This window comes from Staurois parvus, unplaced genomic scaffold, assembly GCF_062004578.1.
Source record: "Staurois parvus isolate SC_StPar_1 unplaced genomic scaffold, SC_StPar_1.0 ptg000895l, whole genome shotgun sequence".
NCBI lineage: Eukaryota > Metazoa > Chordata > Amphibia > Anura > Ranidae > Staurois > Staurois parvus.
Genome location: NW_028318691.1, coordinates 444,405 through 468,794, shown reverse-complemented (window position 1 = coordinate 468,794; position 24,390 = coordinate 444,405). Strand labels below are relative to the sequence as shown.

At 46.1% G+C, this 24,390-nt stretch overlaps 1 protein-coding gene across 1 annotated transcript in view; it reads left to right on the top strand.

Moving 5' to 3' along the window:
* Positions 1-24,390, top strand: part of NTAN1 (N-terminal asparagine amidase) — a gene marked incomplete at its 5' end in the record, with an annotated part of 545,039 nt that overhangs the window by 116,971 nt on the left and 403,678 nt on the right. Inside the window, one exon of the mRNA XM_089656218.1 lies at positions 21,591-21,696. Within this exon, the coding sequence (XP_089512344.1) occupies positions 21,591-21,696 (106 nt within the window). The remainder of the gene's footprint in view (positions 1-21,590; positions 21,697-24,390) is intronic.

Genomic DNA, 24,390 nt, shown 5'->3' with positions numbered 1-24,390 from the left:
GAGCCAAATGACCTGATGCCTGGTGACCCAGTGCCCGCTGTCATACCTGGTGACCCGATGCCCGCTGTCGAGCCAGACAATCCGGTACCTGATGACCCGGTGCCCACTGTCGTGCCTGTTGACTCGGAGCCCACTGCCTTGCCAGATGACGCGGTGCCCGCTGTCGAGCCAAATGACCTGATGCCTGGTGACCCGATGCCCGCTGTCCAGCCAGACGATCCAATGTCTGACCCAGTGCCAGCGGTCATGGCAGTTGACTCTGAGCCCACTGTCGTGCCTGGTGACTCGGTGCCCGCCGCTTCGCCTGGGGGCCCGAGACCTGTCGCTCCGCCTGGGGGTCCGGCGCCCGCCGCCCCGCCTGGGGGCTTGAGACCTGTCGCTCCGCCTGAGGGCCCGAGATCTGTCGCTCCACCTGGGGGTCCGGCGCCCGCCGCTCCGCCTGAGGGCCCGAGACCTGTCGCTCCGCCTGGGTGTCCGGCGCCCGCCGCTCCGCCTGAGGGCCCGAGACCTGTCGCTCCGCCTTGGGGTCCGGCGCCCGCCGCTCCGCCTGAGGGCCCGAGACCTGTCGCTCCGCCTGGGGGTCCGGCGCCCGCCGCTCAGCCTGAGGGCCCGAGACCTGTCGCTCCGCCTGGGGGTCCGCGCCCGCCGCTCCGCCTGAGGGCCCGATGCCTGTCGCCCCGCCTGGGGGTCCGGCGCCTGTCGCCCCGCCTGGGGGTCCGGCGCCTGTCGCCCCGCCTGGGGGTCCGGCGCCTGTCGCCCCGCCTGGGGGCCCGATGCCTGTCGCCCCGCCTGGGGGCCCGATGCCTGTCGCCCCGCATGGGGGCCCGATGCCTGTCGCCCCGCCTGGGGGCCCGATGCCTGTCGCCCCGCCTGGGGGCCCGGCGCCCGCCGCTCCGCCTGGGGGCCCGGCGCCCGCCGCTCCGCCTGGGGGCCTGGCGCCCGCCGCTCTGCCTGGGGGCCCAATGCCTGTCGCCCCGCCTGGGGGCCCGAGACCTGTCGCTCCACCTGGGGGTCCGGCGCCCGCCGCTCCGCCTGAGGGCCCGAGACCTGTCGCTCCACCTGGGGGTCCGGCGCCCGCCGCTCCGCCTGAGGGCCCGAGACCTGTCGCTCCACCTGGGGGTCCGGCGCCCGCCGCTCCGCCTGAGGGCCCGAGACCTGTCGCTCCATCTGGGGGTCCGGCGCCCGCCGCTCCGCCTGGGGGCCCGACGCCCGTCGCCCCGCCTGGGGGCCTGACGCCCGTCGCCCCGCCTGGGGGTCCGGCGCCCGCCGCCCCGCCTGGGGGTCCGCGCCCGCCGCCCCGCCTGGGGGTCCGGCGCCCGCCGCCCCGCCTGGGGGTCCGGCGCCTGTCTCTACGCCTGGGGGCCCGGCGCCCGCAGCTCCGCCTGGGGGCCCGGCGCCCGGCGCTCCGCCTGGGGGCCCGGCGCCCGCCGCTCCGCCTGGGGGCCCGGCGCCCGCCGCTCCGCCTGGGGGCCCGGCGCCCGCCGCTCCGCCTGGGGGCCCAATGCCTGTCGCCCCGCCTGGGGGCCCGAGACCTGTCGCTCCACCTGGGGGTCCGGCGCCCGCCGCTCCGCCTGAGAGCCCGAGACCTGTCGCTCCACCTGGGGGTCCGGCGCCCGCCGCTCCGCCTGAGGGCCCGAGACCTGTCGCTCCGCCTGAGGGCCCGAGACCTGTCGCTCCGCCTGAGGGCTCGAGACCTGTCGCTCCATCTGGGGGTCCGGCGCCCGCCGCTCCGCCTGGGGGCCCGATGCCTGTCGCCCCGCCTGGGGGCCCGAGACCTGTTGCTCCACCTGGGGGTCCGGCGCCCGCCGCTCCGCCTGAGGGCCCGAGACCTGTCGCTCCACCTGGGGGTCCGGCGCCCGCCGCTCCGCCTGAGGGCCCGAGACCTGTCGCTCCACCTGGGGGTCCGGCGCCCGCCGCTCCGCCTGGGGGCCCGATGCCTGTCGCCCCGCCTGGGGGTCCGGCGCCCGCCGCTCCGCCTGGGGGCCCGATGCCTGTCGCCCCGCCTGGGGGGGCCCTGGCTTGTGACCCTGACCATCCCTCTGCCTGACCCTCTGTACTACGCTGCTTGCTACCTGCTGAACCTGGCCTGTGACCCCGACCATTCTCCGCTTGCTCCCCCTGTACCTACCTGCCCAATTGATATTGACCCAGCCTGCCTGACGACGCTTGCTTGTATGTACTGTTATCTGTGGGTGGTTGGTTGGGTTTGTTTGCACTGTATTATGTTTAGTATTGCACTGCGTTTATGTTTGTGTTGTTAGTGTTAATAAATTATATTGTTTATCACATATCTGAAGTCTGCGTTTCCCTGCGTCAGTCACACACCTCTGGTCATACTTGGGAGCCCTGACAGACACCCTAAGCTATCTGCTGAGAGGCATATTGAGTCCATGAAAGATTTATTTTTTTCCACAAGTTTCTGGAAAATGACAAAAACTTTTTTTTTTTTTTTTACACGAAGTTGTCTTTTAAATGATTTATTTCTCACACAAGCCATGGGTATATGTGGAATTACACCCCAAAATACATTCTGCTACTTCTACTGAGTATGGGGATACCACATGTGTGAGACTTTTTGGGAGCCTAGCCACATACAGGAGCCTGAAATCCAATGACCACTTTGAAAGCCTGAAGGTGCGTAACTTCCTTATTACACTTCCTCACTACCTATCACAGTTTCGAAGGCCCTGACATGCCAGAATAGCCCCAAACCCCTCCAGATGACCCCAGTAGACTCCCCAAGGAATTTAAAAAGAGGCATGGTGAGTATTTTGCAGATCTAATTTTTTCTAACAAGGTTTTGAAATATAAAAAAAATAGAAAAAATATGTTTTTGTTTTTTTTCTTCATTTTCCAAAAACTTGTGGCAACAAATGAGATCTGCAAAATATTTACCGTGCTTTTTAGCAGATTCCTTGGGGTGTCTACTTTCCAAAAAGGGGTAATTTGGGGGGGTTAGGTGCTATCCTGGCATTTTCATGGCCTCCGAAACTGTGATAGGTAGTCTGGAAGTGTAATGAGGAAATAAAGCCCTTTTAAAGCCTGAAGGTGCTTATTGGATTTTGGGGTCCTGTGCTTGGCTAGACTGCTAAAAAGTCTCTCACATGTGGTACCCCCATACTCGGGAGAAGTAGCAAAATGTATTTTGGGGAGTAATTCCACATATAACCATGGCATGTGTGAGCAGTAAATCATTTAAGTGACAATTTTGTGTAAAAAAAAAAAAAATATTTATTTTTGTCATTTTCCAAAAACTTGTGGTAAAAAAATAAATTCTTCTATTGATTCAACATTCCTCTCAGCAAATAGTTTGGGGTGACTGTAGCAAACTTGCTCATCAGCGTTGGAGCGGAGTTCTCGTTTTTTCCTTTTTTTTTCTTTTTATTCGAGATATTTCTCATTCCTCAGCCTTATTCCCTACCCCCCTGCAGTCCTGAGAGGCAAACGTTATCTCCTGACAGATGGTGTGGGTCAGCCCAGGTTAAGCATCCCCAGTCTGGTGCCAGCTGTCTGTGCAAGTGTAACCTTTTTCACCCATCATAAAACAGATAATGCAGGACTTGAAGTAAATTGAACATTCCTCAAGTCAGGCTTTTCCCCGATGTTTCATGTCATAGATTATGACAGATGTGGGTTCTAACTCAGAGTTCTCCTGACCTATCCCAACACAGGGTAGCGAGAGTAACCCCCCCCCTTTCAGAGGGACTTTTAAAAAAGGGACAGGCTGCAAGCCTAGAGTTTAAGTTTTACACAGATCTCCCAGCTAACATCGAAGGAGGAGATAAAGAATCGTCCTGCTCTGCAACTTGGATCTGCAAACTCAGGCTAAGGGCAAGTAACTTAACCCTGTAATCTTCTTCCTAATTATCTCTTTGCTGTGTCTTTATATACATATATATATTTTTGTGACATCTTTGTAAATATTTTATTGCACCTGTTTGACTCTTTTAGTAATAAATCTTTCTTTCTGAAAGTGTTAAACTGTTTTTAAGCGCTTACCTGAAATTCACGAATTCCTGCCTTTTGAAGAGACGCTACTGTGTTTGTTTACTCCCTGCCCAATTGACTATATTGGACAGGTGACTTTTCAATCATAGTGTATTTCTGACAGAGTCCGTCTTCTCTGTACATTTCAAGACGGTGGTAGCAGTAGAAGGATTAGTTGCATAATTAACCCGACCCAGTAACAAACGCATTCAGGCTGCAGGCACCGATTGTAGCCCATTAGTTGGGCAATCGCTGTGCAGGGTGCAGCTGGGTGGGGCCTTGTTACGCGCGTCACACCGCGGTTTTAGATCGACCGGTCCTTCGGTCACGCGTTTGGTGAGAAGGTCTGGGGCCTGACGCCGCAGGCGTGATGTATTACTGTTAGTTGCGGTCGTGCGATTGTCGCATGTTGGTGGCGGCGACCGTGGATCCGTGACAGTGACTACTTTCCAAAAAGGGGTCATTTTGGTTGGTGGGGGCGTTTTATGCCCAGCATTAGAAGTTTATGCCACACATCATTCACTCTTCTAACCGCCTGAAGACCAAGCCTTTTTGTTCACATGAAAAAAATCTGTATTTTTTGCTAGGAAATTAATTTAAACCCCCAAACATTATATATTTTTTTAAAGCGGAAACCCTAGTGAATAAAATGGTGGGTACTACAATTTTTTATGGCACATAGTACAGCGATTTTTTTAAAAGCCATTTTTGTTTAAAAAATACACTTTTTTTACTTTTAATGCACAAAACACAATATATTGGCCAATTGTTTAGTAAAATATAAAAGATAATGGTATGCCGAGTAAATAGATACCAAACATGACATGCTTTAAAACTGCGCATGCCCTGTTCAATGGCGACAAACTGCAAACATTTTTAATATCCATAGGCAGCGCTTTAAAAGCCTTTAAAAGCCACCATTTTAGATTTACAGAGGAGGTCTAGTGTTATAATTACTGCCCTTTATCTGATGTTCACGGCAATACCTCACATGCATGGTGCAACTGCTGTTTACATAACGGCACAGGGCCAAGGCTTGTGCACACAGGTGTGCGCGCATGGGAGGGGCAATTTTTTTTTTTTTTGTTATTTTGATTTCTTTTTTATTATTTTTACATTGTACCTTTTCTCTTTTTTTTTTTTTAATATCACTTTTAATGCTATAACAGGGAATGCAAATAACCCCTATAACTTCAATGGGCATTGTCATATATTCTTTTTTGAGAAATCTGGGGTCTATCAGACTCTAGATATCTCCTCTGCCCTTTACATTATCTAATCAAACCAAAATCGGTGTGATCAGATGCTTTCCCAATTTACAAATGGCGCTGTTTATATCCTGCAAAACTGAAGTGATGAAATGCTTGTAGCTTCCGAATTCTTAGACTATAGAGATGATTGGCACCATTCTGGTCTCCAATCAGCTCTATGGTCAGCTGGCAGAAACACCGGCTGCATTCTCAGGTTCCCCTGATGGCACGGGACTACCCGAGAAGGCCGTGGAAGGCAGCGGGGGAGGGGGGACATAATCTCCCACTGCTTGTAAAAGCAATCTTGCAGCTAATTAGCCACTAGGATTTCTTTTACATGAAAGCCGATCACCGGCTGAAAAAAACGACACCAGGATGAAGCCTGCAGCTGTAGGCATCATCCTGGTATAAGCATTCAAATCCAGTGATGTACCAGTACATCACTGGTCCTTGTTGGTTATACATGCTATGTTCTTCTTTTTTCTTTTTTTTTTGTATGCAGCCAGTGGACTGAATGGGAAAAAATGGGAAGAAATCTCTGCCAGAAAAAGTGTGTGGTATGCCCACCATTAGAATATACCGCCCTGCATCCACCCACTTCTAATGGTGGGCACACATTAGATCACACTTTGCCACAAGTGCCAGTTCCAAGATTGAATAAATGTCTAAATAGTGGCACGCTTGAATAAAAATTGTCCACGTATAAGTGTTACCCCATATGGAGAAATGATGACACCAAGTCCCAAACTATCTTGCCACTGCTCCCCATGTAGTCTGGGCATCCGGGCGGGCTCCACGTGACTATTTTTTCCCTCGTAAATTTGAAACTTATAAGTATAGCCTGTTGTCCTCTCACAGGTCTTCTACATCTTGACCCCAAATCTGGCACGCTTGTAGGGGAGAAATTGTTTGAAAGCAAGGTGGCCAGAAAAATTAATAAGGGACTCCTCAACACAGATGTTTTGCTGGGGAGTATAGACATCTGCAAATTTTAGGTTAAGGTGATTTGCGAGGGGCTGAATTTTGTCGAGTCAGTCAAATTCAGGGTTACTCCGAGGATGATAGAGTGTATTGTCGCTGAAATGCTTAAAACACATTATACTCTCATATCTATGCCTGGCCATGGCAGCAGAGAACACGGTATATGATGAATCGGGTCTGCGGACCAATACAACCGCAATTCATTTCTTTTAGTAATGCCCATGTTGAGGGTTAGGCCCCCAAAAAATGTAAATTTGAAAACCGTAATGAGTTTCCATGCGAATGGTCTGGCAAGGTTTGAATTTGGGTTGGCGGCGATAAATTGTTGTGCATATAAACTGCTTTGATCCACAATCAACGCATACAGATATTCCGTGTGAAACAGCGCCAAAAATCAAGGCGGTATGTGAAAGACCAAGATGTACTAGACCGCTGGTACTCGCCAGTTCACCAAAAGGTAGAGCGGCACTAGTACTGGCACTCTGCTGCATATGAGAGTCATCAAAATTTACCGGCAAGTGCTAACAGAGATCAGGCCTGATTCTGCGAACACTGCGGTTTTGTGTGCAATGTATCAAGTGACAGTGACCTACTGACACTGCACTTGCTGGGGGGGAAGGGAGGGTAAGCGTAGGGGCTAAACGCAGGTGTTGGCAGGTGCCGGGGCTGATCCCGCTAACGCTGCGTTTTTGGGGATGCTATACTAATGTGAACGCTGGTATAGTGCTGACCTGATCAAAGATATTGACCCGTTCAGACACTATACTAGCAATGGAGGTTTATTGTACATGAGCGTGCTCCTGGCAATCAAGGGGTTAAATGTGATGACTGGTGTACTGACGGGCAATCTGAAGCTATCTGGGAGGGGTGTGAAAACCACAGGAGCGCGAATCACGTGTGTGTGTATGCATGTATGTGTATGTATGTGTATGTGTATATATATATATATATATATATATATATATATATATGATTTTGCATACCCATGCCGCCCTGTAGCAGTATTTCTGCTGTAGGGTGGTCAGGAAGCAGTTACAGAAGAGGTTTGTGTTACGGCGCTGCGTTACTTTAACTGACAATTGCACGGTCATGCAACACTGCACCCAAATTAAATTTACATCCTTTTTTTCCCACAAATTGAGCTTTCTTTCGGTGGTATTTGATCGCCTGGGCGTTTTTAATTTTTTGCGCTATAAAGAAAAAGGCTGACAATTTTGAGGAAAAAAAACAATATTTTGGACTTTTTCCTATAAAACATGTCCAGTAAAAAAAAATTAAAAAATAAAATTTTGTCACAAATTTCATCCAAAATGCATTCTGCGACATGCCTGTGCTAAACAAAATCTCAATAAGTGTAAATTAATTGGTTTACATGAACGATATAGCGTTTACAAATGGCGGGAAAGATATTGGGATTTTTAATTTTTTTTATACTAATAATGGCGGCGATCAGCGACTTATGGCAGGACTGCGAGACTGTGACGGACATTTTGACACTGGGCGGGAACTGACTTGGGGTCACTGACATCCCCAGTGACACCAATACAGTGATCAGTGAAAAAAAAAACCCACTGACACTGTACTAATAGAACTGGGGAGGAAGGGGTTAACATTTTTAGTGTTAACTGTGTGAGGGGAGTGTTTTACTAGGGGGCGGGGGTGTGTGCTTGATGGGGACAGGCTGATCGAGAGAGAGAAATTCTTCTCTCCCTCTTCAGCTTGTCACGAGCTGACAGGCAACTGACAGATAGCAGGGCTGTGTATAAACAATGCAGCCCTGCTCTCTGTCAGCTATCTCGGGGAAACGGCCGGTAATGACCGGCCGTGACCCGGCGGCCGAGACTCACTGCTGACACCCGCGGGACAGGTAGGGCGGGCGCAAAACCACGTTTTGTTTTGCAAAACCACGTTTTAAAACGTGGTTTTGCGCAGCCGTGCCGCCCTGCAAACGTACAAATGCAGTGGCTGGGGCTGAAGAAGTTAAAGTTTTGAAGGGCCCAGACTTTGGCTAGTAATGCTTTCTCAGTCATTGTACTTGATTTCTACAGGTGACAGGGATTTACTGGCATATGCAATGATTTTGTTCAGATTGTCTTGTTTTTGATACAGTACAGCACTGATACTGAGGTTTGTAAAACCAGTTTACAAATAGAAGGGTTTTCCGCCTTCTAGATAAGCCAGACACAGGCTTTGGGCGAGTTTCCTTTTAAGTTCATTTATGGCTTGCTCCTTAGCCTCCCCCCATGTCCACGGTACATTCTTCTTTAACAATGTCAATAAAGGCTTACCGATTTCTGCATAGTTATCAATAAACTTACGTGAGTAATTCATCATACCCAGAAATTATCTCAGTTCACTGATGTTGGTAGGTGTTTTAGACTTAATCACAGTGTGCACTTTCTTCTTTTGTGGATTTAGGCCTCAGAGATAACAACCTGTCGCAAGAAGCTGACTTTGGTTCTGCACAATTGGGCTTTCTGTAATGAGATTTTAACACCTGCCTCTCTCAATTGATTAAGCACATCTAATTGCTTGGAAATGCTTTTTATAAGAAGTACTTTTCATTAAAATATCATCCCCGTATGTTAAATGTCTTCTCTCTGCAGCATCAGGCATAGCCTGTGTAAGAGCACAGCAAATTCATGGCCTGAGTTTATTTATCATAAAGGCATTTGGGCCCAGGTAAATTGTTCTTTAACAAAGGTAAAGGTCAGTTTGTATTGGTCTTCAGGACTTATCCTGAGTGTCCAATAATCTTGGGCACAATCCAGCGCAGTAACGATCTTGGCTCCCTGCATCTGTACCAAGCATTGGTCAATATATAGCACAGGCCAGCTGGACATATATACACGTTTGAGCTTTCCTTAAGTCAGCACACAAACGCCATTGACCATTTGGTTTAAAGATACCTAGGATAGGATTATTATAAGAAATGTGCACTGGTCTTATAATGCCTCTCTCTTTAAGGTTCCTTATAATTTCTGCCAATGAATTGTAACACGCTAGAGGAAGTCGATATTGCTTGATATTGACAGGAGGTGCATCAGCCTGGATCCTGGGTATGTCAATGTCTGACACCACAATCATAAGAATCTTTAGCAAACATATCCTTGAATGCCATAAGGACTTCATTTAACCGTTGGCGCTCTAGGTCATTAGAGCATCCATCAGCTAAGGATATTTGCTGCTGGACCTTTTCCAGAAATCCTGGGAAAACTTCAGGTTGACCTATTTCATAGGCTTCCTCAAGCCTGTCAGTGAGATAATTATTTGACCTACTAGCCTTATCAGTAAGGTCATGATATTCCTTTGCTTCCTGTTCATTAAGAGGATGAGTAAAAATAGGGGAGGATTCCTCCATCGTACAAGTACCTATCTCAGGATCGAAAGGATAAATTGAGCTAATGGTAAACAATCCTTCAGGAGAAGAATAAAATGCTTGCTCAACTATCTGTTCCTCGGTAAGGTATTGTTCAGGTATAAGGCCAATAATTAAATTAAGAAACTCACAGGTGTAATAATCTAAAGACAAACCAATTGTAGTGTTTTTGGGCAAAGAGATTTAATTTGGGGTTCCATTATTAATAATTATTTGGGTTTTCAGTGGTTGGATATTCACCACTGGTGTAGGATTTCACCAAAAGTCCTGATTGTTGCATCCTGTTTGAGAGACATACAGTGGGGAAATTATTTGATCCCCTGCAGATTTTATAAGTTAAAAAAAATGAAGGGTCTATAATTTTTATCATAGGTGTATTTTATATTTCAATATTTTTATTGAGAAACCAGCATATTATAACAAAGAACAATATGGCAAACACAAAGAAAAAGAGGGAAGTCCACCCGCATGGTGGGACAAGATGTAAAATCAGAATCATAACACTTATCCGTATATATAAAAAAAAAAAAAAAGAAATTATCAGACAATAGCATTACAATTCGCCCAAAAAGTGTCATAGCCATCAGGACATACTAGTTTCATAGATCAATAAACAATAATTAAACCAAAATGAACCAGAAGTGACAGAGAAAAAAAGAAACAAGAAATTTTTAAACGAATAGAGTAGGAAAAAAAAAGAAAGAGAAAAACGAAAAGTGAAAGAAAAAGAAAAGAAAAAAAAAAAAAGGGGGAAGAGGGGGGGGGGTCAGCTGCCAAACACTCACGATACAGTGATATAATCAATCCAAGGCTCCCAAGTCCTCTCAAATCTGGGCACATCGTCAGTGACAATATTTGTCAGTTTATCATTAACCATTATCCAGTTTAATTTTTGTTTCACTCTTTCCAGCGGGATCAAGGATTGTTTCCAACTTCTAGCTATGGTGATGCGAGCTGCCAGTATTATATATAAAATTAATGTAATCGATTTTTTGGGAATATCAGAGGGTAGTATATTGAACAAGGCCACTTCCAGCGATCTACGGATATTAATTCCCGTCACTGAGAAAAGAAAATTAGACATGCGAATCCAGAATCTACTTACAACAGGACATTTCCACCAGACGTGGAACATGGTACTCTCTTGACCACAGCGTCGGAAACAGCCAGATGAAACGGAAGGATACATTATGGCTAGGCGAGCAGGAACCAAATACCAGCGAAGTAGCGTTTTGTAGTTAGATTCAACAAGATCAGTGTTAATCGAAATCTTCGACAGGGCATGAGCCGCAGTCCGCCAGGTATCTAAATCTAATGAGCTATTTAGATCCCGTTCCCAGAGAGTCATGTAAGATAATTTAGTGAGGGGATCAACCAACAAAGCATAAACAATGGACAAGCAACCTCGCATCTTCCCACTTGCCCCACAGGAGACCTCAAGAGGAGTAAGCACACAAGGTTCTGTGAGTAGTCGAAGCTTGCTATCAATAAAAGAGCGAAGTTGATTATAACGGAATATTTCCCCTCGAGGCATCTCATAAGAAGTCACAAAATACTGGGGAGACCGAGGGCGAACCCCATCCAAATAATCCCCAATACGTAACAACCCCTTATTAATCCACCATTGGAACCTCGCAAAAGAGAGACCCGGGGCAAACTCAGGATTGCCAAACACCGGGGCCAACGGGGTATGCGAAGAGAAGAAAGGTTTACGAGCTCGCCATCTATCCCACACTGACAAAGAATAGGATAGAGTAGGGCACAAAATAGGAGGGCGCAATCTGCTGGGAAGCCACATGAGAGTACCAATAGCATATGGACGGCACAAAAGAGCCTCAATCCCAACCCATTGGGGAACATATCCCCTGGCCGTAGCTGTGCTATTTGGGCCACCTGAAAGTATGCAAAAAGATTAGGGAGTCCCAAACCAAAAGATTTTGTGAGAAGAATCCCTAAATAGGGGAGAGAACCAGAGGCCCACTTAATATCAAAATTTTCTCGGCAGTAGCGAACCTCTGAATCAGGTAATGAGATATTCAAAGCAACGGTTTTAGATGAGTTAAGCGTAAGACCGGAGGCCTCCGAAAACCGATGAAACAGATGGAAGAGACCAGGTAGAGACTCTCGAGGATTAGAAATGTACATAAGAACATCATCAGCAAATAGGGCGCATTTATGATCCCGTTGACCACAGGTAACACCCGAGATAGTGGAATCAGCGTGAATAACAATCGCAAGAGGTTCCATCGCCAGCGCAAAAAGCAATGGAGAAAGAGGACATCCCTGTCTAGTTCCTCGTTCTATCGAAAAAGGGACTGATTTATGTCCACGAATGGAAACTTGAGCTGACGGAGTAGAATCAAGGGCCCGCAACAACGTCGTAAAATAAGGGCCAAACCCATACCTGTCCAACGTTCCAAACAAATAGTCCCAGGATAGACTGTCGAATGCCTTCTGAATATCCAGTGACAGTAGTAGAATTTCCCTCCGCGACGATCCATCCCAATTGGACTGCACAGCAGACAGCAAAGCTATAGTCTGCCTAATTTGGTCCGATGTTTGTCGACCACTGATGAATCCTGCTTTGTCATCATGGATATATAAGGCCAAAAAATTATGGAGCCGTAGGGCTAGGATTTTAGTAAGAATCTTTAAATCACAGAGAAATAGGCCGGTAATTAGAGACCATAGCTGCATCCTTGAAAGGTTTGGGAATGACGCTAATGAATGCCTTATTTTCATCTGGGGGTACCACCCCCCCTCCCGCAAATAATTAAAATACAGGACCATATGGGGTATCAGAATGTCAGGAAAAGCTTTATAATAATTATTGGGAAGACCATCCGGTCCCGGGGCCTTATGAGAGGCAAGGGATTTCACTGCATTCCCAACTTCTTCACAGGAAATAGGTTGTTCCATTTGCTCCCTATGGGCCTCCTGAAGGGGGGGGAAGAGAAATAGACTCCAAAAAAGCATCCAGAGAGGAAGAAGAACAACCCCCTTTGGGCAAACTATAAAGGTGAGAGTAAAAAGAATGAAATTTGTGGAGGATCTTACCAGGGTCCTGGGATAATGAACCATTGTCCAGTCTAAGCTTGGGGAGGGCCGTCTGGGAATGTCTAGGTGTCAGCTTACGGGCTAATAGGGTGCCAGGCCTGTCCCTCCAAGTAAAAAATTTATGATTAGACCAACGAAGTTGTTTATCCGCAGTGGTGGTAAGACACAAGTTAAGTTCCAATCGAGCCTGGTCAAGTTTAAGTAACAAATCAGAACTGGGATTTTGCTTATGTTGAGCAGCCAGGTCAGTGTACGACCGAGTTTTAGTAGCAAGTAGGTCATTTCGGGCTTTTTTTAAACGAGAAGAGAGTTGAATAATATATCCCCTGACTGAGGCCTTATGAGCAGCCCAATTAATCGCCGGGTTCGTGTCCTCTGCTTTATTAAAGTCAAAAAATAGTTGTAGGTGTGAGGAGATTTCCCGACAATGAGAGGGATTACCCAGAATAGAGTCATTAAGATGCCAATGAAAAGCCGTCTTACCAGGAGTCCCAGACGACAAGGTGATAGAAACCGGGTCGTGGTCAGACCAGGGCGTGGAAAAGATTTTAGCAGTAACCAGTTTGGAGAGTGAGTATGTATGAAGGAAAATATGATCAATGCGAGAATAACTATTATGAGCCCTGGAGTAGTGGGCGTAGTCTCGAGAAGTAGGATTAGCCTCCCTCCATGCATCAATGAAGTCATAGCGATAGATAAGTTGAGCCAATTTACGGCTCCGTCTAGAAGGAGGCTGAAGCGTGGCGGTTTGGGAACGATCCAAAGTCTGGTCCAATGCTAGGTTAGAGTCACCAGCTAGAATAACGTCACCCTCAAATTCTCTGACCAGAGTACTTAGCAGAGATTGGAAAAATTCCACCTGATTGATATTGGGGGAATAATAAATTAGAAAAGTGATAAGGTTTCCTCCCAAGTGGCCCTTCACCAAAAGATATCGTCCCTCCTTATCCCGGATAATTTTAGATTCGGTAAAGGACACTCGGCGAGAAAAACATAGGGCCACCCCCCGCTTTTTCTCTGTAGCATTAGCAAAAAAGCAGAGAGGGTAATTTTTATGGATATAACGTGGAGAGAAGGAAGGGGGAAAATGAGTCTCCTGCAAGGCAACTATATCCGCCCCAAGGGAGCTAAAGGCCTGTATGCGTTTGGATGGGGAATTAAGCCCCTGAACATTGTGAGAAATTAAACGAACCTCTCCGCTAGACGACCGCAGGGAAGACATAGTAAATAATTATAAATCTAAGCATGGTAAAGACCCCCCGGTCCTTAAGAGTGGGAAGAGCCCTAGAAATCCTTAAATGTCGCAAGCTGACCCCCAAAAAAAACAGAAAAAACCAGAGAGGAAAAAATCGGAGAAATAAAGAAAAAAGAAAGGAGAACATTGGGAACACAAAAGACCAAATGTCAAGTAACCGCGGTACACTAAACAGTACTATGAAATGAATAAAAACAATGTACCAGGAAATCCAGAGCAATCGCCCTGTGGTGGAATGGATCTGCCCAGAGAGACAATCCCGGGGAAGAGTCTTCCAATCAGGGAGAGCGCAAAGACACTCTCCGGCACCGACAGCAATTATAACCCATCAACAATAAATCAAAAGCGTATTGAACATAAAAACAAAACAATTAAAACCACTGGAAATGGTATTCAACACACAAATATAAGCAACACCCCAAGTCCCACCCCCAGCCCATCCCCCCCGCCAACACAGCAGCAGCGGCCAACGCTCCTAAGAGCCACAGAGAGGCCGCCATAAACTAACAAAACCAAGTGAAAAGTCCCCAAAAGGACACGGAAGTTCAGGAAATCCTCCCAGGTGGATTCCGGGACCCCCTCTTCTGAGATGATGGAGTAGTCCACAATGGCTGGAGCAGCGGAGGCCGAGGAGCCAATCCCGTAGGAGAATGGGACGTCGGACTGCGAGATATAATACCCAGCTGAAGCAGCAACTCCTCGCCATCCTGGAATGTAGCAAACCCATAGGACTTTCCATTAAGAGTGAACTGTAGACGAAAAGGGTAAGCCCAACGATACCTAATGCCCTTTTGAACCAAATGAGAGAGAAGTGGCTTGAGGGATTGCCGCCTCTGGATAGTGGTTGACGAGACATCAACAAAGATTTGCACCTTGTGCCCTGCGAGCTCTATATCCGGATTCTCCCTGCCATACCGCATAACCGCCTCCTTAACCTGGAAAAAATGAGGCTTGACGATGATATCTCTAGGAGGCCTAGGGGGGGGGATCAGTGCCCGGTGAATGCGATCAATCTCAAGGTGAAGGTCATCAATAGCAGGCATAGCGGACCGCATGAGGGTGTGTGCGCAACTAGTAAGCTCCTTAACCGATTCAGGAAGACCTCGAATGCGAAAATTGTATCGCCGAGCCCGATTCTCCAGATCATCAATTTTAGAATACGCTTCCTCCAGGCAATCTTGCAAGTCGGTGATCATGGTAGAATTTTGGGAGATACTTTGGACTGTCGCATCAACTTTAGCCTCAATACTGTCCAGCCGGTGGCCCAAGGCCTGAAAATCCTGCTTAAGATCAGCCACCAGTTTTGAGGTAGCTCTGTCTAATTCGCGTTGCAGCAAATCTGCGAACCGAGCTATCAAAGTCGCATCACCAGAATATAGAGGCGGGTCAGGAGGAATCGTCGGCAAGGAAGGCGGGCTATCATCAGCAGGTTCTGGACCGCTAAGCTGGCCTGAAAAAATGGCAGCTATTTCACTGCTCAAGGGCGAGGATGCAGGGGAGTCATAGCTCAAAGAACAGGCCGAAGCCTGGGACTCCAGTAGCACAGGGCTGGAGGATGACTGGGGGGGCTGCGGAGAGTCACTCACCCCAGCTGATGATGCTGCCACAGCCCTTCCTGGACCAGCGTGGGAGGAGGAGCCCATCTTCTCCCTCTGAGGGAGAGGTGCTGCTGTGAGAGAGGCAGAGGAGGCACCAGGAGCCGCGGGCGCCGATCCGGCCGCCATCTTAGGCCCTCCAGTCCCTGCAGGGAGCCGCCTCTGGGAGCCACCACGGCTTTTCACCGCCGTTTTTCCAGGCATGCTGACAGGCACCCGAGGTCCGGATCGAGGTAGGGGGGGACCCGGGGGTGAAACAGCGCTATGCCCTTATATGGGCTGCTGTCAGTGCCGGGGATGTGCGGAGCTAGTGTCGGAACATCCGACCCCGGCGGCCACGCATGCGCACTCCCATAGGTGTATTTTAAATGATAAAGACAGAATATCAACCACAAATCCAGAAAAAACACATAATACAAATGTTATAATTTGAGTTGCAGTTTAGTGAGTAAAATACGTATTTGATCCGCTACCAACCAACAATAATTATTCTTGCTCCCTCAGACTATGTGCTCATGTGGTACACAGATTAGTCCTGTCAATTTAGGAAGGTGCTCCTAATGACAACTTGTTATGTGTACTAAAGACACCTGTCCACCGAATCTTTCTTCCACCTCACCATCATAGTCAAGACCAAAGAGCTGTCACAGGACGTCAGGGACAAGATTATAGACCTGCACAAGGTTGGAATTGGCTACAAGACCAACAGCAAGATGCTTGGTGAGAAGGAGACAACTGTTGGTACAATTTTTTCGCAAATGGAAGAAATACAAAATAACCATCAATCACCCTTGGTCTGGACTCAATGCAAGATTTTGCCTCATGGGGTAAGGGTGATCATGAGAAAAGTGCGGGATCAGCCCAGAACTACACAGGAGGAGCTTGTGAATGATCTCAAAGCAATTGAGACCACAGTCCCCAAACAAACCGTTGGTAACACAATACACCGTCATGGATTGAAATCCAGCAGTGCCCGCAAGGTTCCCCCTCAAGAAGGCACATGTACAGACCCGTGTGAAGTTTGCCAATGAACATCTAAATTATTCAGAGAAAGACTGGAAAAAAGTGCTGTGGTCAGATAAAATCAAAATTGAGCAATTTGACATTAACTCAACTCGCTGTGTTTGGAGGAAGAAAAATGCTGACTATGACCCCAAGAACACCATCCCTACAGTCAAGCACGGAGGTGGAAACATTATGCTTTGGGGCTGTTACTCTACTAAAGGTAAGAGCTGACTTTGCCACATTAAGGGGCCAATGGATGGAGCCATGTATTGTAAAATCTTGAATGAGAACCTTCTTCCCTCTTCAGAACACTTAAGATGGGTCGTGGATGAGTCTTCCAGCATGCCAATGACCCAAAACATACCACCAATGCAACAAAGTAGTGGCTCAAGAAATAGCACATTAAGATCATGGAATGGCCTAGCCAGTCTCCAGACTTTAATTTAATAGATTTTATAGAAGGATCTGAAATTTCGAGTTGCCAAGTGACTGCCAAGAAACCTTAAGGATTTAGAGAAGATCTGTAAAGAAGAGTGGACCAAAATCCCTCCTGAGATGTGTGCAAGCCTGGCAACCAACTACAAGAAATGTCTTAATCTCTGTGCTTGCCAACAAGAGTTTCTCCACCAAGTACTAAGTCATATTTTGCTTGGGGATCAAATACTTATTTTACTCACTGAACTGCAACTCAATTTATAAAATTTTTATCATGTATTTTTTCTGAATTTATGGCTTGTTTCTATCAATTTTTGTTTCTATCATTTAAAATACACCCATGATAAAAATTATAGACCCTTCATTTCTTTGTAAGTGGGCAATCATACAAAATCTGCAGGGGATCAAATAATTATTTTCCCCACTGTATAAATGCATCAGGATTGTTTACATTTTGGCATTTTTGTACCTATATAGGTAACAGAAAATGACTACTACCCGGAGGGATAGTGACATCATGTGGTACTAATATGTTTACTGCATATGGCAGTATCTAGGATGATTTAAGGGCTGCATGTTCATCTACAAATTTACATGGATCCCTTTTAATCTGATCCACAATGTGAAATTTACCAGATCTGTGTGTATGGCAAAGCAATGCACTACATTGTTGCCAATGTAAATATGATACTGGGGCTCATTAATTACCAGGAATAAATGAATGGCCATTTTACCACCAATTGAAATGCATTTATCAATAATATTATGACTTTTGGAGTCATTATCCAGATCATGGATCCAGTCATCCTGAGGGTTTGGATACCTAAATATTTTATGATTCGTTATTTGTTTTAGTAGATCTCTACTAATGTAACTATTTTCCTGGCATAAATAAAGTTTAGCCTTTTTAGTTCTTACCAGGTCATTGACTTTTAAGGGAAAGAACATATCATTCACCTTTAAAATCTTTGCTAGGAATTGCGTATGATTATTGAACCCAATAGAGTCAGTATCTTCTCTATGGAGGTGAATTGTTAGAATGTCCCCTTCCAGGCAGACATCTCTTACTCTTTCAGGGGACACACAGGTGGTGTTATCCTCCTTTCCACATAAGGTGGAGGTAGGTGTTGCCTGTAAGAAGGAAACATCTGGAATTTGGCTATTCCTGAAATGGACCTCAATAGAGTCCGGTCTTTCCTCAATCACGTGGCAGTTACGCCGACTGCGATAGGATTGGGAGTACTCATAATTAATTGGCACGTTTACCTGTGACCATATAACCTTATTGATAACCGGGTTTAATCTCTTAAGGAGATCTATACAAAATATTAGGCGATCATAGGGCAAATCAGCTATCAGTTTGGGATGGCAGATTATTTTATTTCCCACTCTGAAAAGTAGTCAAGCTGTACCTAATAACCTCATGGTTGTACCGGATACACTTGCAAGTTTAGTTGTGAAACTTTTCAACTTATACTTTACTGAAGATAAGTCTTGGATTTGTTGAAAATATTTGAGTAATATAGTTGCTTAGCTACTTGTGTCTAGTAAAGCCATGATTTTTGATAAATTCTTATGCAATTCAACTTCAATGTAATACCTTTTGTCAGTCTCCTGTAGTGGGCAGAGGTACCTTGGGTTAGAAGTGAAACTGTCTTTATGGTTTGTCTTACCCTCTGACCCTTCTTCTCCTTTTCAGAAACATAATCATTCTACTCCCCCCTAGCCTTTTGGCATAGGACAGGTTAAATTCTCAGGTAAACAGACACTTGGGTTAATTTGCACTCTCTTGTTTATTGGTACTTTACAGGCATTAGCATTGTTTGATGCTTTAACCTATTCATTCCTGCTTTCTACTGAGGAGGATTTTCTGCAGGAATGGGATTCCCTAAAAAAGGATTCTTAGTGTTAGTGAAGAAATTGGTTATTTTCTCAATTTGTTCTGCTAACACACTTAGATCTACTAGGAACACTTTTAACATCAGACATTTTCTTTAAGCAGAACTAACAACAGCACTTTCAAAACCAAGAAAATGACCAAGAAAAATCTAATCCAAAATGGTAGGAAATTCAAATCCGCAATTACTTTCTAATATTAATGAATTAGAACCAACTGTCTGGAAATGCAGTGTAAGAAACTATCAGTAACTCAGCAACATGTGTCAACAGCTATGCAAATCAACCAAGTGATCTCTCTACAACCAGATATTCAAAGCTCAATGTGTACCGTGGCATGAATTGATTTGGAATACCATACACACGCCAATCAAATCGGCTTAGAATCTAACTGTTACACGAAGTTGTCTTCCAAAATTAGCTTCAGGGATATTTAAAATAGAATTTCCCCCAGAGGATTGAGATGAAAATAATTTATACTGAAGTTTAAAATTATTTTACCTAAACTCTTGTGATAACCATAACTGTTATTGGACTAAACAATTTAGCTGGAGATATAAGGCATGAATCTGTGCATGAATCACCTTAGAATCTGTGTTCAGAAATCATGAAATAGAATATACAGAACAAAATGGCTTTCAGCATGCCCATGTAAAGATAAGTTCAGGCCTTCCTGTTTAATTCTGTGAGCCCAGAACAGTTCCGACATACGGATTGATTTTACTGTTGTGGGTTTAGTAACACTTTAAATAGTTGAAGCTTATTACTTGTGACTGTATAATCTGTTAAATGTTGCAAATTGATTATTCCTATTTTACCAGTGTTCTGCTTTTATGCTTTACCTGGGGTTGTATATCCAAAACCCATTATTATTGTTATTATTATTATTACTATTATTATAGAGATATTACTAAAGAATTGTTTATCTTGCATTATTCTGTACTGTTGAAATATGTATGAGTCCAGTGTGTCAGAGGTGTCTGGAGGCTTGCAAAGTCAATGCACCTACTAGGGAAAAGCATTATCAAGTGCCTCTGCAGGGGTAGTGCTATACAAGAAATGCGAAAATTACTTCAGAATGAAGAGAGTGAAAATTCATGAATGAAAAAAGAAAATTAGATGCAAGTCTGAAGTATCCTCTGCAAATAATGTCATTGTAAACATTAAGATGAATAAAGAGGTGTAAGTTAAGGGCAAATCCTTCCTTACTCCCAAGTCAATAGCAAAAGCTCAAATGCTATATGAGAAATTACCACAAGATGGCAGTAGTGATCAGCTGAAAACAGGTTAACCACTTGCCTGCCAGGCACTTATACCCCCTTCCTGCCCAGGCCAATTTTCAGCTTTAAGCGATGTCGCACCTTGAATGATAATTGCACGGTCATGCAACACTGTACCCATATGAAATTTTTAGCATTTTTTTCACACAAATAGAGCTTTCTTTTGGTGGTATTTACTCGCAGCTGGGTGTTTTTATATTTTACGCTATAAACAAAAAAAAGCAGAAAAAAAAAGTTTTTCTTTGTTTCTATTATAATATTTTGCAAACAGGTAATTTTTCTCCTTCACTGATGTGCGTTGATGAGGCTGCACTGATGGGGACTGATAGGCGGCACTGATGAGCTGGCACTGATCTGCAACAATGATGGGCACTGACGGCTGGCACTGCTGGGCACAGGTGGGTGGCACTGCTGGGCACTGATCATCAGTGCCGATCCCTCCTCTGACAATTGTCAGTCATCGGCAGTACTTTCCTCACGCTGTGACAGTTTGATGAAAGTGCAGCCGATAACTGGCAACTGCATTCTCCGGTGATCTGCTGCGTCATTGGACACGGCTGATTACGTGGTAAAAGGTTGCTGTGATTGGCCTTTTACCACATCACGTGATCAGCTGTGTCTGTAGGACACAGTGATCACAGAGATTGCCACGTGCGCGCCCCCGGGGGTGTGTGGGAGGGTGTGTTCTGGGAGGACGTCACATGATGTCCTCCCAAAACTGGCCGGCTGAAGTGTAGCAGTCATTCGGCTAGCTGCGGTCGGCAAGTGGCTAATAAATAGGCAGTCTAGTGTTGGAGTCTAGGAAAAAAAAAAAGGCGTAGCAAAAAAAAAAAAAAAAGCGATAGGATAAGACAACTATATCAGCCAATGTCATGCCTGATCCTGCGACAGTCTCTGTGAAAAGTAGGAGTTGGCTGAGGTGTTGTAGGTGGTCAAGGGGAGGGCCTCTTAATTTAATATACTTTCAATCAACAGTGTCCTTTGCCAGTATGTATGGCAGAAATTTCATAATGTCATGGGCAGACATATTGTGGGACGTTATTCAGTTAATTGATGGGCTGCATAGTTATGCAAAGGGCGGAGAATATGAGGCAATTTTACAGAACCTGATGACTGCAGAGGATAGTCCTACTCTTTGTCTTTTGATATTAGTTTAATATGTGTACATTTTTAAAAATAAATTAATATATATATTTTTTATTTTTTAAACTGACAATTTCAATTAAGATAGATTTTTGTAGAAAAATCATTTTGTTTTTACTCCTTGCAGGTTTCAGTACCACACAGTAACTTACATTTAGAGGATGCTGGAGACTTATTTGTAAAGGTCCCAAAGGATCAATGTGTTTAAAAAAATATTTCCCATTGAAATCTATGTATTTCCAAGAATTGTATTTACATTCATTTTACTGCCTCTAGGATTACTGCTTCATACATAAAGGAGGTATTGTGATTTACTTTGTTTTGTAGGTAGTGGGGCCACTTGTTTAGCACATTGTGATGGAACAGATGCCGAGAATGAAGTGACATCCATAATTGAAGCCATAAAGTCCCTACCAAATTCAACTGAAGGAAGGTAAGCTTATCTAACCAGCAGCAGCTATTGATTTTCTTTTGCCTTTCTCTGAGTTAAACTGGATAGACAAGTCAAAAGTTTCTGTACATCAAGAAAACTGAGCCCTGTGGTCTGTTGTGATGAAGGAAAGAAACCATGTTGCACCAGAACAATTATAGCATTTGCTGTGTTGCATACATGTTACTCTTGTTACTAGTGAAGATTAAACAGAGCACAGTATATTGTACATGTGTAGAACTTCAGCAGGATGGTTTAAAGCTGATCTCCAGCTTACTGTCCCTATTAAATAGTTCAGGCCAAGCTGGCCCAATTGAATTTTTCCCTATACTAACAGGTGTTCTCGCTGGGCGCGCTTATATAAACTGCATGTATACAACACCTGTTTTCCAGTACAGCACTGTGTTCCAGCTGTGGGATGCACAGTTCCCATCTAATACCCGGAACAAAATTGAGTTAGGCTGACCACTGCTTAGCTATTCACAGGCAGCTTTGTTTCTCTTTCACTCATTGATGGACACAGCCTTTTCTTCATTATCCATGACCAAACAGGATTTTATAGCCTCACCTATAGGAGTAGGACAATAGACAGAAAAAGACTCAACACCTCCTATGTACAGTCCTCTCCGGACATAAAACCTCCTCTCTGCTATAGGTCTCCAGTCATTCTGCTTAGCTTTCAGGAGTATGGAATGGTGGGCCCATAGCTTTTTTCTTATTTTTCTTTCCCTGGTAGTTCTTTTCCTACGGAGATCTTCTATTAACATTTGTGCTGGGTGACGGCCTGGATAATCTAGATCCAGTTGTCCCCCCAGGTGGTGGTCTACCTCACCTAAAGCCCTCAATCCCCCCCCCCAACCCAGCAGATTGCCTGCTGCGAGTTGTATTGCCTGTCCTACCTGGGTTCCTCAATGGGCACATTGTATCCTGGTGGTCCAGTGGTGGTCTGCAGGTGCAGGGTTGGGGAGTTTTGACCTCCGTTGTGGCTATCGGCGGGTAGATGTCCTGTAGCTGGGGGCATGAGGTGTGGGCTTGCTCCAGTGCCCCTGTTTGTTTGTTTTTTTGGCCTCCCATCGTGAGCTGGCCTTTTAGTGGGCTGCAGTCTGGAGCTGGGTGTTCACTGGGCCTGCTCGCAGGTGGGGGCACAGCACACAGTCGGGCTGTTCACAAAGTTGGGCCACAGCTTTGCAGCCTTCTAAGCATGCTCTGGCGCCCGTCATCTTCAGGTGAGTACATGTCCTCACCTACAGTGTTCTCAGCCACTCACTGCAAAGGGGGGGGGATAGACGTTGCGTGGACTGAGTCTACATCCACCCCCCCCTGTTGTTGGCCTTTAGAGAGGGCATCTGGGCAGCCATCTTTAAGTGGCCTTGGCTGGCTTCCATTTTGTCAGGGGCACTTGTTTTTGTTCCCTCACTGTGACCTATAAAAAAAAGTCGCCAGTTCATGTAGTCACTACCTGGTGGCCCGGTGCCCATGCAGATGGACAGAGCTAAGGGGGTTGTTGCTGGGCGTGCTGTGCCATACCATGTTACCTAGGACATCAGCCCTATTAAATCCATCCCAACTGGTCACAGGATCAGCCTATGAATGGAGCTCAAGTCCACTGTGGGTCCCTGGACAGGAGACTAGCTTGCTGGACTGTGATGGCTCTCCCTCCTGGTGGGTTGGGACCAAGGGCGTGTGTACCCCTCTAGAAAAGCAGGTGTATACTGGGCAGTGAGCGGCAGCCTCCCCAGGGGGAGTATCCATGTTTTGTTTTTTTTTTAGCCATTTTGTGGTGGACGGACACTGTCTGGGTGTCATGCCTTGGCACGAAGGGATCCCGCTCTGTCTTGCTGCAATGTCGGTGATGGGGGGGGCGCAACATCCATCCATCCTTTTTTCCTGTGGTCTCTGGATACTGGTTGAGTTTGTGACTTCCCCTAATAGGGTACATTCGCCCTCTGTTTGGCCACACATGCTCGGGCGCTGGTGCCCGTGTCCCTTCCTGCTGTACCGGGTATGGTCCCAAGTGAGAGCTCCCAGGGGCTGTGAACCCTGGTAAGATTTTGGTTTCTCCTGCTCACTTTGCCGAATTTGTCTGCAAGCCAATAGCAGCTTTTGTGGTCCCTAAGTGCTTTGGGGTACATTACTCCTTGGGCAGCTCTCTGATAAAGTGTACCTCTTCTCCCATGGTGTCCCCCCCATCCTTCCCTCTTTTAAGAGCAGTTCTTATTTTAAGGGCAGTCGCTTGCTTTGAGCACCAATACATTTTTGGCTTGTGGTGGCCATGGTCCTGGTGTCCCTGATGCCACATGGGACAAACTGTGGTGACCCGGTTTTAATACCGGACATGTGCATAGGTGTGTGAAGGCTCTGGCAGACCAGTTTTGGTCCAGAGCCAGAAGTGTGATGTGGTACATCCATCACTGCTGCTTCCCTACTTTCCAAGCTCTCCGTTTTTTTGGTGGTGCTTTGGCGGGTATTTTGGCTAAAGTGCTGGCTGCTGATGAGGCTCCTGTAATGCCCTGACTCATGGCTAGAGTGTGCTTTCCTACCACTCCTACCACTGACCACGGCAGGGATGGCGTCGCTGCAGGAGTCTAGTTTTTTTTCCTCTTCGCTTCACTTGGAGACTTTGCTGATAGAATGTAGAATTTCTTTCTTACTCACTTGAGGACTTCTTTCACCCAATTCTTTCTCCTCTGCCTTTCA